General features: G+C 40.9%; 2 protein-coding genes across 2 annotated transcripts; both read left to right on the top strand.

The window, feature by feature from the left end:
- Positions 1 to 51: 51 nt before the first annotated feature.
- Positions 52 to 9911, top strand: cyld3 (cylindromatosis (turban tumor syndrome) 3). Its single transcript, XM_023415350.2, has 17 exons — positions 52 to 142; positions 385 to 610; positions 1261 to 1378; positions 2018 to 2175; positions 2463 to 2981; positions 3588 to 3693; positions 4473 to 4933; positions 5451 to 5616; positions 5757 to 5898; positions 6350 to 6472; positions 6760 to 6851; positions 6961 to 7024; positions 7512 to 7716; positions 7852 to 7960; positions 8195 to 8313; positions 8552 to 8759; positions 8842 to 9911. Exons 2-17 carry the CDS (start codon positions 440 to 442, stop codon positions 9024 to 9026), a joined length of 2946 nt encoding a protein of 981 aa, XP_023271118.1. The 5' UTR covers positions 52 to 142; positions 385 to 439; the 3' UTR covers positions 9027 to 9911.
- A 403-nt stretch (positions 9912 to 10314) lies between these two features.
- emc4 (ER membrane protein complex subunit 4) lies at positions 10315 to 15159 on the top strand. Its single transcript, XM_023415316.2, has 6 exons — positions 10315 to 10447; positions 11544 to 11691; positions 12021 to 12135; positions 12429 to 12582; positions 12679 to 12839; positions 14325 to 15159. Exons 2-6 carry the CDS (start codon positions 11585 to 11587, stop codon positions 14358 to 14360), a joined length of 573 nt encoding a protein of 190 aa, XP_023271084.1. The 5' UTR covers positions 10315 to 10447; positions 11544 to 11584; the 3' UTR covers positions 14361 to 15159.
- The last annotated feature ends 243 nt before the right edge of the window (positions 15160 to 15402 follow it).

Here is a 15402-nt window from a genome sequence, read left to right as displayed (position 1 = left end):
CCCCGCTGAACTTTCCTCTCTTGCTATTGGCTTTGCGTTGGTGTCAGTCAACATGCTTCCTGCTTCACGGTGCGGAGTGTTGTTGAAGCGGAGTTGCTTTAAATGTGAGGGGAAATATTGAGGGTAGGCGTCGATGAAGTTGGTAAGTTAAAAGCCTACGGTGATTCGTAAAGTTAACTAAGTGTTCTTTTATTCGAGGATAAGGCATAAAGATACCTCGTACTATTTTAACGGTTTTCACTGACGGATTTCAGTTTGAACATGAATGAAGAAAGTTTAAATGTGAACGTTACTTACCTGCCGTTACCATCACTTGAGGTGAACGGACACGCTTCGGTTCTCTTGTCGGTACTTTGTAAATAATTGTAATTCTTAATTTTACAGGAAAATTATGGTTTAATTCTCATGTGAACCGGCTACATATTAGGACACTTAAAAGATGTCAGGGGCTCATGAGCAGAATAGGAAACGCCGCCCCCCCAAAATGTTCTTGATCTCGGCCGACGTCAAGGTGCAGGACCAGCTGGAAGGTACCATTCGGCTGCAGCGGGGGTTCATCTGCCAGGAGCAGGATTTGAGCAAGAGCAGAGGGGATTACCTTTGGGTCAAGGTATTGACACATATGTAGATTTATAGAATTACATAATCTAAACCAGAGTGTTATTAATTTATCAACTCAGGAGATCAACTACTATACTGTAGTATAGTAGTTGGCACCCCTTTCAATTTAAGGATTTGTTGCTTTTCTTTGTCATAAATGGCACTTTAAAGTAATAATTTAACTTTATTACCTTTTGATTAAAAAATTATTTGCAGCCAGTTGAAACATAGGATACATAAAACATGATAAAAATGTGCAAAAATAAATGCTAAAACCAACCACTTAAGCTCATATGAAACAATGTACATAAGTGAAAGTATATCATTAAAGCTGAAGCACATCTAGACATCAACATTCAACCTAGTTACCAATGGTTTATATGGAAGACTCATCATCAGCTGAGTCATCACATTTAATAGTTTGATGGCAGGAGAGATGAAGTACTTTCTCAGCCTGTTAGCCCAGGCCTTTGCTGCTGCGTAAAGAGGATGGAGAGGACACTGTTAAATGACCCATGCCTTTGGAATTGCTCTCTTTTTGAATCGATGCTCACCTTTTTCAAAAGGGTGGACGTACTTAGAATTCAGTTTTACAAGTGTTCTGTAGTTTCTTTCCCTTCTGTCCCACATATTTGCCTTTGTCCTATTTTTTCCCCACAGGTGTTAGACAATGGTACCATGGTCAAATTAGAAAGGAAGTTCTTGCAAGAAGTCCCGAGTGACCTCAGCGGCCTGTTGGAGCCAGTATCTGATCTGGATGCTCGCCTAAAGCTTCTAAGTAATACAGTAATATTTATCGAAGTTGTGTCACACATATAACAAGCAAGAGGAATAGTAAATATTATCAAAATAGCAGTAGAGGATGCAGCTGTTGTAACTGTGAAATGCTTATTTGCTAGCATTATTGTAATGAACATGTCTGTGCTAAAATAAGGAACATTGATAATCTTTGCAGTGGAAGTAATTATAGTTAATTATAGAGATGGTACAAAAAAATGTTACTAACTCAACCTGACATGCTGGAGCAGAAAAGCAAATTATCTACTGTTACCACTGCTCAATTTTTTTTTCTTTAATGTGGAACATGTGATCCTCATGACAGTCGGGGCAGACGCTGAGGGCAGAGTTCAAATATGGGTATTTTTAAGTGGAAAACGGGAAGTAAAGCGATATCACTTTTTTGCTTCATTCCCTGGAAATGACTCCAACACTGGCCTATTTTTGATAGTAATAATAGTAATAGTTAAGCAAACAACTTCAGTAAAATCTTAATTCTTTATTCAAAGCATATTTATGGACCTAAAAAGTAACCGAAAAGTTCCCAGAGAGCTTTAATCAAATGCAAATACCAATACCAGTGTTTGTTTCATCGCTCTGTAGGGAGGTTATCATTGTTTTATTGTTCTGTGTTTTTCAGCCAACCCCAGGAAGCTGCAGCAGTTGGCGTCTTTGCCCCTCGATACCCCGCTGTGGGTCCACATGGGCCAACAGGGCGAGCTGGCAGAGGCGGAGCTTAAATACATAGGTCCACTGACCAGAGGGAGCAGCCCGGTGTATTTTGGGGTACAACTCAAGGTCTGTAAGGATTTATGAGAAAAGCATCCCACTGAGTTTGGAGGGATTTTATTTCATCGGGGTGTAAACAAGATGTTTAACGAAGGCACCATGGGCTCTAGGAAATTGCGATGGAAAATTTTTCACTGTTTTCTGTGAAGTGAAAATGGACCGACCTGCAGCTGTACCCATGTTTGCAAAGCAGAAAGTGCGCAATCACACCATGCTCGAAACAGACACCTGTCCCTGCTCATTAAACACCTTGTTCTCTCTTTTCTTGTTCTTTTACCCCGTCTCTGCTGCTCCAGGGTTCAGCGGCGGGTAAAGGAGTGAGCAACGGTTCCTATAAGGGTCAGCGGCTCTTCACCTGCCCCGAAGCCTGTGCCCTCTTCCTCCCGGTCAGTGACATCAGTTACCGCCACTGGTCTAGAAATGGCTCTGATCCACAGGAGCGACCCCGCGAGCGAGAGCACCAGCGCATCAGTAATAATCACCCCAGCAATGGGCACCATAGCAACAACAGCCGCCCAAATTATCATCAGCAGCAGCAGCAGCAGCAGCATAGTCGTCACATTAGTTTCCACCAGCATCGTCCCAGCAGCCCTCCTCAGCCGCAGGCTTATGGCATCCTCTCTCGAACAGCTGAGTCGGCGCCCATCACTGCTCAAAACCAGACCCAGGTCCGAGGCCCTGCGTCACCCCCGCCATTCCATGTTGGCCAGCGGGTGTGTTTCCCCCTGGACGACATAGTCTATAGCGGGGAGGCGCGCTTCTGTGATCTCCTGCCTGGCCGGCCCTCGACAGGGATGTACGTCGGCATTCTGCTGGTCAGTACGACACAGGAGATAAAACTGTGATTATATGATTATAAGTTAGTGCAGGTTCTTTTTTTCAGTCATATTAATCGTCAGAAACATTAATGGCTTATTTTACAAAAGCGAAACATAGAGACAGTTAATGAAACAATGGGGACTTTTATGGCATATTATGGCAGCACAGTCAGAACGTAGTGGGAGCACTTTGTTCCTCTGATGGAAAGATAGAAAAACTTCCTTAAAAGTTATTCTGGTGTCTTGCAGAAGTCCAGGCTCACAGATAACATACTTATATTTTTAGTTTTATTATTGTTATTTGCACATAAAACGGCATAAAAGAGATGTAAAACAGATGTGTCAGGAGAGGAGATGTTTTTTTCCACATGTAGCAAACTTCACATTATATATTCTGTAAAAAATGTCCTTTAGTCTGATTTTGTATGTTTGTTTGGAGCCACCAAGTTTTTAGTTTTATGTATCACTGCAGTCTGTGTCTTTGTGACTGAACTTCCTTTATTATAACCTGGGGACTGGAACATGTTTATCATTATGTTTTTCTAAAAGTCTTATTTGCTTCTTTTTGTGGATCAGTTTTATGTTTCGTGTTTTGACTCACAGGACGATCCTGTTGGTAACTGGGACGGGCATTACAAGGAAGAGAAGCTCTGCCACATTCCTTCCCAACCCTATGGATTACTACTGCCAATCACCAAGGTTTCCTCAGGTACAGCATCTGTTTACACAACAAAGCCTCACAGCTGCTTTTGGGCATTACACCCTTTTATTATTTTTATTCTTTATAAGCAAATTCATTCTCAGGGACACCTTAACAATATATATGTCTGTTTACTAACTATCCAGTCCTTACAATCAAGCTTCTGAGCAAGCTAGTCCAGGTTAATTTGGCAGTTATTTTAACCCCTGACCTTGTTAATGAATTGTATTGTTCTTAAAGGAAACTGAATCATAGACCGAAATCCGTCTGTTTTTAAAACTAAAATCCCCACATTTTGATCTGGTGTTTTTCCAAGCTTAAGAATGTAAACATTAAAAGCTCATGACAAAAGGAACCTGCTGGGCTTACTTCAAGCACACTCGCACAGAGCCAAGGATATGGTTAAAGTGCCTCTTTTGTGTTTGGGCACATCAGAGTAAAATATGTAACAAAAAAATCCCAAAAAGGGAAAAAAACGCGACTTGGTTGGAAAGAGAAGTAAACCAGAAAGGAGGGTTGTGATTCCTTATATAGGCCATATAGACAAGAAGATATTAGTTACTAAAAGTGATTAAAAACTCATGGTTTTTCTGAAACATGCAGGATATAAAACATATTTCAGAAAGGAATTATGATGGGAGGGTTTAAAATGGAAATCAGATTGAAATCTTAGAGTTGACTATTGTAAAGTATATTTTGTCATTATGAAGTTGTAAATGGTAAATGTGGAAACACAAATATTGTGTGCACCTGAGCTTAAAAGTCTGACTTTTTTTTTGATTTCTCAGAGCCAAAATCTCACCGTCTTTCTCACCAAATGCCAAAGTCCATCCTGAAGCCAGCACCACCCCCCGTCACTAAATCAGGCCCCACATCACCATCCGCCCTTACTCCCAAGGTCGCCTTGCTGCCCCCGAGCAGACCAGCACTTAAACCCCCTCCACTGCCGCCACCGAAACCCACCCAGAAACCCCTGCATGCTCCCCCTCTCCCGCCTCTAAAACCCCGCAGTCCAACATCGCCCACTGCTGCAGAGCAACTGCAAAACACCAACGGCGTACACGGCCCCCTCTCCCCGCTGAGGTCTCCAGACAACCCCAGAGCCGCTGGGGAGAATGGAGAGGCGGGACTGGAGGGTGAGCTGGAGGTGGGCTCCATGGTTGAGGTGAACGACCCTCCCCTCTTTGGAGTTATTTGCTGGATTGGACGGATCAGCGGGATTCCTGAACCAGTGGCAGGAATAGAGCTGGTGAGGAGAGTTTTTATACTAGTTTTATAGTTTTAGGTTCATTAATCTTTTTAAAGATATTATTTAGTGTATTTTCATTAATGTATGTAAACAACGCAGAAAAGAGGCCTGTATTTAAAGTCACAATCAGATGACAAAGTTTTTTTTCCATCATAAAGACAAAATTTTTAGAAATGTAACAGGAATCTGTCATCTGTAATGCAAGTTTTCTAAATCTAAAACAAACAATAAGAGTTGGATTTTAGTTGTGAATTTGATTCTACATGACTAATACATTTCATTTCCTTTTACCTTAATTCTGCGCTGTCTTTTGGATGATGTCATTTACCCATGTGTCCTTTAGGTGGCACGCACGAAATCAACTTTGTTTTGATTCTTTGAATTTTACGTTAGCATCAGTCACATAAAAAGATTTGCTTTGACATAATATACTGATAGATTGAATAGTGATTGATATAATGTTGTATTGCAGTGTATCACACTGATAACACAAAGCCACTGTGTGTGTGTGTGTCAGGATCAGGAGCTGTCTGCAGGAACAGACGGCAGTTACCTCGGTGAACGTCACTTCCGTTGTCCGGCCAACAAGGGGCTGTTTGTCAAGCTTCGCAACTGTAGGAGGGACTCCAGGTTCCCCGCACCTGAGACACCTGTCAATCAAGTGGAGCGGTGCAACTCTATAGGTGAGAAAACACGGTTGCAGTGTCTGACGTCTCTGGGTTTGTGAAGGGGATGCTGGATACCAGAAAATGCTCATATTGAGCTTCATATGGAGCCTGAATGGTTTGTGTCACACTGTCCTCTGTGGCCCTGCGGCTCCCAGCCTTTGCAGAGTGGGGCAGTGAGCGTGTGGAGGAGCACACCCCTCCTGTGGACGGAGACGAGGCCAGAGAGCTCTACCACGGCTGGAAGAGAGGCATCCAGGGTCACCTCAACTCCTGCTACCTGGACGCTACGCTGTTCAGGTAAAGTCTGGGACTTCATCTAGGGAACATGTCAACATTAAAAACAGCTTAGTGTGCAGCTCTTGAGAACAATAGATGCATCAGGTCATAAATGTTAAAACTCATTGAGAACGTGTGTCAGTGGTTTACATTTAGTCCCTCATAAACACTGTTGACCTGCCATGACAGTTGTGTAATCAGTGGCATGTTCCTATAAATATACATTTGTGTAACTTCTCTCTGTTGCTGGTTAATGTGTAACACAATCGGGATTTAATTTATAACCAGTTTGTAAAACTTTTTACACAGCTTTGTTGCTCTAGATCCTCAGTTTATAGTTGTTTCTCCTTTTTTTTTTTTTCCTACCTCTTATTTTTCTGTTTTTACATTTCAGGCTGAATTTGGATGAACACAAGGACTAAGTATTATTATGTATTATTACTAACCTGTGTGTCTGCGTCTCTCTCTCCAGTCTGTTCTCCTGCTGCAGTTCAGCAGACTGGGTGTTGTTTTGGCCGTCCGACCCAGACACTGACCAAAACTCCAGCCAGGCTCAAGACCTGCTGCGCTGCGAGATAGTCAACCCCCTTCGAAGGTCTGTAAATGTGCTTGTGTGTGACTGGCTCTATACATCAGTCATCGGTGTGTGAGAGTGTGACAAGGATATTTTTTAATATAAATGTGATCAGAATCATTTAACACAACACGCTGGAATCTTACCAAAACTACAACAGACTTGATCCGATTATTGATTATTGTCGTACTATTCTTATGTTTTTATTTACTTCTTGTGTAACTCATCACATTCCTTGTTTGCATGTTTTTTTTTTTTCAATACACAAGGCTTTCCCTAAACTGTTTGTGTACTGGTGTGTTTCCAAGGTATGGCTACGTGTGCGCCAGTAAGACCATGGCCCTGAGACGACTGCTGGAGGCTGCCAACAGCGACATGGGCTTCACCAACCAGGAGAAAGGTGTGTGTGTGGGTGTGTGTTTGGGTGTGTGTGTGTGGGTGTGTGTGTGGGTGTGTGTGTGTGTGTAGACTGAGGAATGCTGACATGCTGCTCTTGTTCTGTCTGTCAGATCCTGAAGAGTTCCTCAACAAGCTTTTCCAGCTCCTCAGAGTCGAGCCGCTCCTCAAGATCAGGTTGTGTCACAGCCACTGTTTGGTTTATTTTTTTCTCTTCACACACTGTCATGCAAAAGTTTGCCTGGTGTCATAAAGTTTTCTCTGCTCAGGTAAAAAGACACTGACTCAAACACTGGATTAGAAAGATATTAAATAACTAGTGAATTCATAGACGTAAAAATACTCTGAGGATGATGATTAGTGTTTGATCTGGTTTTTCTACCAAAAAGGTTTAAAAATGTGACTGAGATTCAAGGTGAGCACAGGAACTTTCCCTTTTAGACTCTGCACATGGATCATTCTGTACAGTGGAGGTTAAATATCAAAGTGAAATAATAATTATAATATTAATAATAATAATAATAATAATAATAAGCAAAACTAATTTCTGAGTAAAGGGGATCCGTAAAGAAGGTTTCTCCTTAATCTCAGTTACTGACACCAACTCCTCATTTTCTTTTCTTCTTCTTCTACTTCTTCTTCTTCTTCTTCTTCTTTCTTCCAGATCAATGACTCAGGAGCCTCAAGAGTGTCACCTCTACCAGCTCTTCCCACCTACCCTCGCTCCCTCACCCTACTCGCCCTTACCCCAATCACCACTTGACTCCCCCATCCCCCTTTCCTCCCCATCGTCCAATCGGATGAGAGTCGCCAGCGTCCAGGCCCTGCTGGAGTCCTCCTTCCTCCACGCCGGCCTCAAGTTTGTCGAGGTAACAGAAACACGCTGAAGATTTCAGAGCGGGGGGGAATTTAGTAGCAAAGTTCAGCCTGTTGTTAAAAGCAGTTTTACCTTCTGAGTCCACATGCAAAAACATTGATAAGCTCATATATCGATTGCCCTTCAGGCTCCCTCCTGCCTCTTGCTGCTCATGCCCAGGTTTGGGAAGGACTTCAAAATGTTTGACGCCATCTTGCCGACGCTCAGCCTGGACATCACAGACCTGCTGGACGACAGTAAGGACGATTTCAGGAAACTGTCGACCGTTTCTGGTTTGATTTTGTGCAATTCAGCTCCTTTTTCAGTTGATTTAGTTTATTTGTGTAAGTTTACATAAAAATTATTGAAGTGATGCTAATATCTCAGGTTTTATTTTAATTTGTTTTTACTTTTTTTTAGTTTTTATTGAAGATGACCTCAGACATTTTTTACTTTATTCATGTACTCTCTCCATCCTCATCTCTCTCCAGCTCTGAGGCAGTGCAGCATCTGTCAGGCTGTGGCTGAGTGGGAGTGTCTGCAGTGTTATGAAGATCTAGACATCATGCCCGGTCGTCTCAAACAGTACTGCCCCACCTGCAACACACAGGTAAAGTGTGAATACATAAACTAACCAAATCTTAACCAAAAATCCAAGTTTCAACACAACTGATGTTTGCTGTTTCCTAAAGTCTCCTCCTCTCTGTTGAGGTGTATTGATTGTTACGCTTACAGGTTGAAATGATTATGATATAATGATAAAGATGTAAAGCACTCTCAGCCTCATTTTCTGTCTCATGTATCTGTCTGCCTCACATATCCACTCTGTCTTTTCTGTTGATTATCAGGTCCACAGTCACAGGAAGCGGACGTCCCACAGCCCGGTGAAGGTTCGTATTCCCAAGGGACCGTGGACCGGCCCTCTGCACTGCACTCGCCAGCGAATGTCTCTCTTTGCTGTGACCTGCATCGAGACCAGCCATTACGTGAGCTTCATCAAGCACGGCCCCCTCCCCACCGACTGGCTGTTTTTTGACAGCATGGCAGACCGGGAAGGTGAGAGCTCTTACATTATCGGATAAAACGTAACACAAGGACAAAAAAAAGAGAAGCTGTTTCACTGTGTGCTCTCCCCCAGGTGGCGAGAACGGCTTCAACGTGCCCCGGGTGAAGGCGTGTCCTGAGGTGGGTCGCTACCTCAGCCTATCGGAGGAGGAGCTGAGCAGAGTGGACGCCGCCTCTTTACAGGAGCCCGCCCGCCGCCTGCTCTGTGACTCCTACATGTGTCTGTACCACAGCCCCGAGCTCAGCCTGTACAAGTGATATGGACGGTCAACACAGACACACACAGATCCGACATGCTGTACAGCTGATTCAGACACGTGGTCCTCAGGTTCTTCGTCTTATATCACTGTAGGAAGAAAACATTGCACTCACAAAATATTAACTATTTTTTCTTGAGATTAACAAAAACCACTCTTGTTTTCTACTTTTTTATTCAGTAAAATAGGAAATGTTCAAATGTTCAAACACAATAATCTCTTAGTATTTTTCTGGTGTTGTACAAAAAGAGCAAATACATGTCATTTGTGGTTTTCAGGATAGGGAGTCGTAACTTGTGAAACTGAATGCAAATAATTATTTATTAAGCACAAGACAGAATGTTTTTTCATTTAGATTGGTTAGAAGAGTCTTTGAGGACTGGTAATATATGAAAAATGAAAATAGTGCTAAAATACTGCCTCAGAATTACATATAAAATCTTCAGACAAAATAAAAGTGTGACAGTCATCCAAATTGACTTGAGAACAGCAGTATGACCCACATCATCTAATGTGCTGAATGAACAAATTGCCTGTAGTGTATTGTTGGTTAAGGAGCTTTGTACACTCATGAACTTGGTGGTAAATCAGTCTGATGGGTGTCAGTATTGATCTTTATAGCTGAGTTTACCTGTGCCTTAATAATGCTCACACACCATACAGAACCACTGTGCCTGTAACCTATAACACACAGACACTTTACACTTCAATTTGCACTGCTTCATTTACATGTCAGCGTCTGTATATAATAGCATTGCCTTAAACTGACTGTAAAGATTGCACCCAGATGTTTAAACTTTTGAATTGTTTATGGGTTGTTTAATGTAAAACAGCTGTAAACAATGAGGATAATGTCCCAGATAATAAAATATTTCATACTCTTCTAGTTTGTTTATGTGTGTTCTTTCAGGTAGTTATTGTTAAATTTTTTGTATTGTTTTTTATTTTTATTGAACTTTATCCACAAACGTGCAGATGTCATTCAATAGCTAGATACAAGGTGCATTATTGTGCATTTAGACATCACTCTACATTATATATAAATAAGTAAACAATAACAGTAAATAAAAAAGCAAATTATAGTTGCCAAACAAATCATCTTAATACAGCAACGTAACTTGCTGATTTTGTTTTTCTTTAGTCTTTAAGAGTCTCTAAACACATTTTTATTAGTTTTGAAATGAATGAAATATGCGGGAATCTCAAGTTTTTCAGATTCGTATTCCCCGAAGGTGCCACTAGAGGGCGTGCATGACGCAATAGCCGTACGTCAGAGTCAGTACGTCATCATTGCGGGCCCTGGAATCAGCGAGCGACGAGGGAGTCGACTTCTTTCCTCTGTCACTGCGAGCTAATTTTTCATTTCCTCTTAAAAATAAGGATAAAGGAAGCGAATAGCAGTGGTTTGAATGCTTCAATAAGGTAAATTCGATGTTAATCGATGATGTGTTGGGTTATTTAAACACAACGTTAACGTGTAGTGACCGTGACGTCCTGCTCCGTATCGTTTTAAATTTGTTAAAACGTCGTGTCGGTTCGATTTAATTCAGAGGTTATGTGTGTTTATTGTTGTGTTTATACTGCTTTTATTCGAACAACTAGAACCGGCGCATGTTGGTCATTGTTGGAACCACAGCGGGTCTTATTGTAATCAATATCCTTTACTTTTAATAGCTTTTTATGTCGCTAAACTGAGCCGATTGATTATTCACACAGACAGCTGGCTGAAAATATATTACTGCATTGACTACTAAAGATTCAGGAAAGCATGCACTGATGTGGTCTCTTTAGGTCGATACAGATAGAAAGGATGAAATATCAGTATTCACGTTTCCTACTGTCCTGAAAATTAGGTTTAATTCAAGTTTATTTCATGTTTCAAGCAAAAACATACAGCCGAATGAAAGATCATTCATCTCAAGACCATGGTATAATATGTGACTAACGATAAACATCACATAAAACATAGAAATTTAAAGGCCAAACTTAAAATCACCCTAAAACGATTTGATTTTGTTCAGATTAGAGTGCACATGGCAGAGAAATAAGACTTCACTCACTGGTTGTAAAAAGAGACCGTTACATGAGCGTTGCAGAGATGCAAGGGCTGGGGGTAATTAATCAAATAATTTTAATGAATTATCTACAGTTTCAGACGCACAGATGTCAAACACTTGCAGATTTTATCCTCTGAAATGTGAGAATCGGATGTTTTTCTTTGTCATGTGTGAAATATCTTTGAGTTTTGGTTGGATGGACAGACAAAACAAGCTGTTTCCAGATTAAAGTTTGAATGGCCGTTTTGCAGTACTGCTGAAGAAATGGACCAGTGAAAGTTTTTTAGTTCATTTTGGTCGGTAAATAACATGCATGAATTCTGATGTTCGGGTCTGCTGGATTCTGTCATATTCGTCTAAATTTGTTTTTCTTTACGTTTTGGATTAGTTTTCCTGTCATACACAGGTGTTCAGACTCTGCCCATCTTGATTATTGTCAACCTGTGTTTTTATCTCTCTAGGTGCTTTCTGTCTCTGAGGTCCAGCAGTGTAGTCTGTTGCCATGGCGTCTCCAGGGGGGCAAGGAGGAGGAGGAGCTCTGTCGACGAGAGGAGGCAGCGCGGCCCGGAGGATGAAGTGGGCTCTGGAGCTGAGCTTGGGCAACACGAGGTAAACGGAAACAGAGTCAATTCAAACACTTAAACATAAATGAATCAACTAGTAGCACTTGTTTTTTACTGCAATTTACTGTGCAAAGACAAAAAAACATCTTTGTGTGTCTCTGTCAATGTATAAATTGTATATGTCTTTTATTGTACACAGGTCTCTCTCTGTATCTCATGCACCAGCTTGTGACCTTTCATGCTTTAACAATGATTTGTAACTTGTAGTGACTAGAGACTTGGCTCTTTTCTGTATTTCAAAAGGACTCTGTGAATGAAAGAGTCACACACCTGGGGAACAAAAGCTAAACTCTTTGTGTTACCTCTGTGCTGCAGGAGTCGTGGTGATCGGCAGGGCGGTCAGGGAGACGTCGTTTACCCCATCGGCTACTCTGAGAAACCCGTCCCTGACACCAGCATCCAGGAGACGGACAAGAACCTGGTGGAGAAGGTGAGGAAAGCTATTATTTGTTTCTCTCTTTTACACCTACAAGTATAACACAGTACAATGCATTGGAGGACTGTTGTATTAGTCGACATTAGTTTTAGCTAAGTGTACCTAATTAACTGGCACATGAGAGAGTATACATTCTACACTTTTCCTCAGGAGTTTTAAAGGACCATTTGTGGTGTTTTTGGTTTAGAAGGATAGTCTATTAAACAAACATATATGAAAGGAGAGAAGTGATAATCACACTAATTTGCTGCTGAGTGTCATGCTCTGTCTCTCCTTGTGTTGCACAGCGTTGCTGGGACGTGGCCCTCGGCCCCTTAAAACAGATCCCCATGAACCTGTTCATCATGTACATGTCGGGCAACACCATCTCCATCTTCCCCATCATGATGGTCTGCATGATGGCCTGGAGGCCCATACAGGCTCTTATGTCCATGTCTGCCAGTGAGTATGCAGTATTCAGATAGTTTAATATATTTAAATTATAATCAGCTCACATCAAGTTTATTTCTGCATCAAATTTGTCCTCTTGTGTCTCAGCCTTCAAGCTGTTGGAGAGCTCCAGTCAGCAATGGCTTCAGGGCCTCGTCTACCTGATCGGTAACCTCCTGGGCTCGGCGTTGGCCATCTACAAGTGTCAGTCCATGGGACTGCTCCCAACACACTCGTCTGATTGGCTGGCTTTCATAGAACCGCCTCAGGTAAACAATACGATGAATATAATAGCAAAGAGTCTCTCACTTTTTATGGTTTGTTTCTTTATGGTTAATGATGCTTAAAATACCAGCAAGAGGTCACAGAAAAATACCAAGTCAGGCATGTCGTGCCAGTCTATTAGGCAAATGAGCGCCGTCAGTTTGCATAAGACAAGCTGATGCAGAGCTACACAAGCTGTCTGTCAGATGATTGATTAGCTCAATGTTTTGTTCCATTTTTTGTTTCCCGCTTGTTGAGATATCACTAAGCCAAAACACACACACAAGCCAGCAACTGAAATATAGTTATCTATAATAATGTTGCCTTTATTTGATAAGAAACGTGTTCTAGACCTGTTCATTTTGAGCAAGTTCCCCTACATGAATCTAACTTTTCAGGTTTTGGGGGATTTGGTCCTCAAACATCCTGACAGTCTCGTATGTGCTGTTCACTTTTAGACCAGCAGAGGGCAGAAGATGCTCATTTTGTTATTACATGTTGAATCGTGATTTATAAAGTCATGTACAGCTAGTTTTTTTTTTAAAGATATAAATCTAAAAAGCACTTTGAGTGTTTTTTTAATAATGGTGCATTTTATCAGCGTTTTCTGTCACATGGATTTGGGAGGAAAAAAGTTTCACCGTTCTTTAAAAGAAGTAACTGGCAGTGTGGCAGAAACCTGCAGCAGTGTGCTGAGCCAGACACTCCTTCATATACAGAGGGTGGGCACAACAGCAGGAACACCTCAATAATATGATATAATCCAGATTTTCCCTGAGGATTTTTGTTTAACCATGGTGGTGGAAAACAGTTGTTAAGTATATGTTGTATTTGCTGTGTGAAATAGTGCTCCTGCTCTTTTTCCCTAAAGACTAATTTTCTATTTGATAAAGGTGTATTAACCTTTATGATGTCAGGGGAGTGGTCTCTTTAAGGCCAATACAAATATTGACATTTGAAAAATCAGACGATATCTCAGCCGATATTAGTCTTTACACAACCTATAACATAAGTAAACATTTTCGATAAGTTTATCTCTTGTTTTTAACAAGTGCAACCAAGAAATGTGCTGAGGAGGATGTTTTACAGCTGAAAAATAAACTTGTCACTGATCTTTGGAGGACAAACTACACAGGGGTGACACTGTGTTTCAAAAAGGGTAATAAAATATATAAAAGCTGAGATGTATAAATTATAGAGAAAGGAAATAATAAAATACATGTATAAAATGTGTGTATTGAAAATACATAGCAAATGTAGCCATCACTTTGTGGTGTGCTTGGATGATATTTATTTCAATTCAAAAAAACCTGCAGAACCCATATTAAACAAATGATGGACCTGCTTCCTTTCCCATATTTTCTCCTGCTGCCGTCTTATGGAGGAAGTTGTAAATAGTAAATTACATCCATTTAAAGTTAGATTTCTGCCACTTTCTAGTAACAGCTGAACACAAACTCAACTTATCCATGTTTGTCTCGTCTCAACAGAGGATGGAGATCATGGGCGGAGGGATGGTGTTGTGAAGACGGACCGTGAAAAAGAAAAAAGATTGAAATACTTAACAGAGGTTTATATACTGTTCATTCTCTACCTGCACCACACAGCCAGACGACCGGTCACAGTTGACATGGGACACAGCTGTTTTCTTTCTTCTCCAAGACAGATTCAAACCTCTGCAGTGGCAGTTACAACAGGCGAGATGTTTGTTAAATCAGCTGCAGGGTGTGCGGTGCAGCTTTAGACCAAGGCCTCGTCCACCATACACACATTTTGTTTGCCTTCATTGACAGACGCATTAACATTATATTACTTAGCTCTGCTGCTCTGCTTCATGTCTTGAGCTCTGCTGTTTCCCATTGCTCTTGTTTTAATCTCTAAATAAAGTTTTCAAAGCCAGTAGACGACTGTTGAGCTACTGTAACTTACTTAACAAGCACCGGCTCAAATAGGAGATTATTTATATCCATTTTTTCCAGTGCAAACATCATTAATAACAACTTTATAAATCCTAAAAATTGAGTCCCAGTCAGTAAAGTGTTTTCATTTTTATCTTATTAGTTTATGTTGCAGCAGGATAGTGTTTTCTTCATTTTTCCTCTCTTCATTTTCATTTTGTTTCTCAACTTATAGTGAAAAGCTTCATTTTGTTAACATGATTCCCACATGCAAACCAGCGACATTTACCAACCTGTTGAACTTATAGGTCTGTTTAATTTATACTGATTTGCTCTATGAAAATGTTCTATGAAATAAATCCTTATTGGTTAAAGTAAAAATATTTTCAACTGTGTCAATAAACGTGTTGGATGAAAAAAAAAAAAACTCTGGGCATTTTGTTTTGTTTGTTTCTACAGAAATATGTTGGCACCTTGTTCACACAGAAGTCATAATAAATATTAAATGACCTTCATCACGGACAATGAAAGAGATTAAAAGTTACCTAAAAGTCTGGCAAAGGTGTAAAGTCTTAAATTATCACAGCTCAGTGTTTATACTCTGCGAAACCCTTGTTTAGTAACACACACAGACATGATGTGATTGATAAGAAAAAGATGAGCTGCGGTG

The sequence above is a fragment of the Seriola lalandi genome, unplaced genomic scaffold (assembly GCF_002814215.2).
Source record: "Seriola lalandi dorsalis isolate HSWRI2012SDOR001 ecotype SW California unplaced genomic scaffold, Sedor1 jcf7180002054549, whole genome shotgun sequence".
NCBI lineage: Eukaryota > Metazoa > Chordata > Actinopteri > Carangiformes > Carangidae > Seriola > Seriola lalandi.
This window is presented reverse-complemented; position numbering and strand designations above follow the sequence as displayed.

Coding starts and splice junctions, on each gene's coding strand:
- cyld3 (XM_023415350.2), top strand. CDS start 440: ATGTCAGGGGCTCATGAGCAGAATAGGAAACGCCGCCCCCCCAAAATG. Junction 6,852..6,960: donor CTTCACCAACCAGGAGAAAG/GTGTGTGTGTGG, acceptor TCTGTCTGTCAG/ATCCTGAAGAGTTCCTCAAC. Junction 7,961..8,194: donor CACAGACCTGCTGGACGACA/GTAAGGACGATT, acceptor ATCTCTCTCCAG/CTCTGAGGCAGTGCAGCATC.
- emc4 (XM_023415316.2), top strand. CDS start 11,585: ATGGCGTCTCCAGGGGGGCAAGGAGGAGGAGGAGCTCTGTCGACGAGA. Junction 11,692..12,020: donor CTGAGCTTGGGCAACACGAG/GTAAACGGAAAC, acceptor TCTGTGCTGCAG/GAGTCGTGGTGATCGGCAGG. Junction 12,583..12,678: donor TCTTATGTCCATGTCTGCCA/GTGAGTATGCAG, acceptor CTTGTGTCTCAG/CCTTCAAGCTGTTGGAGAGC.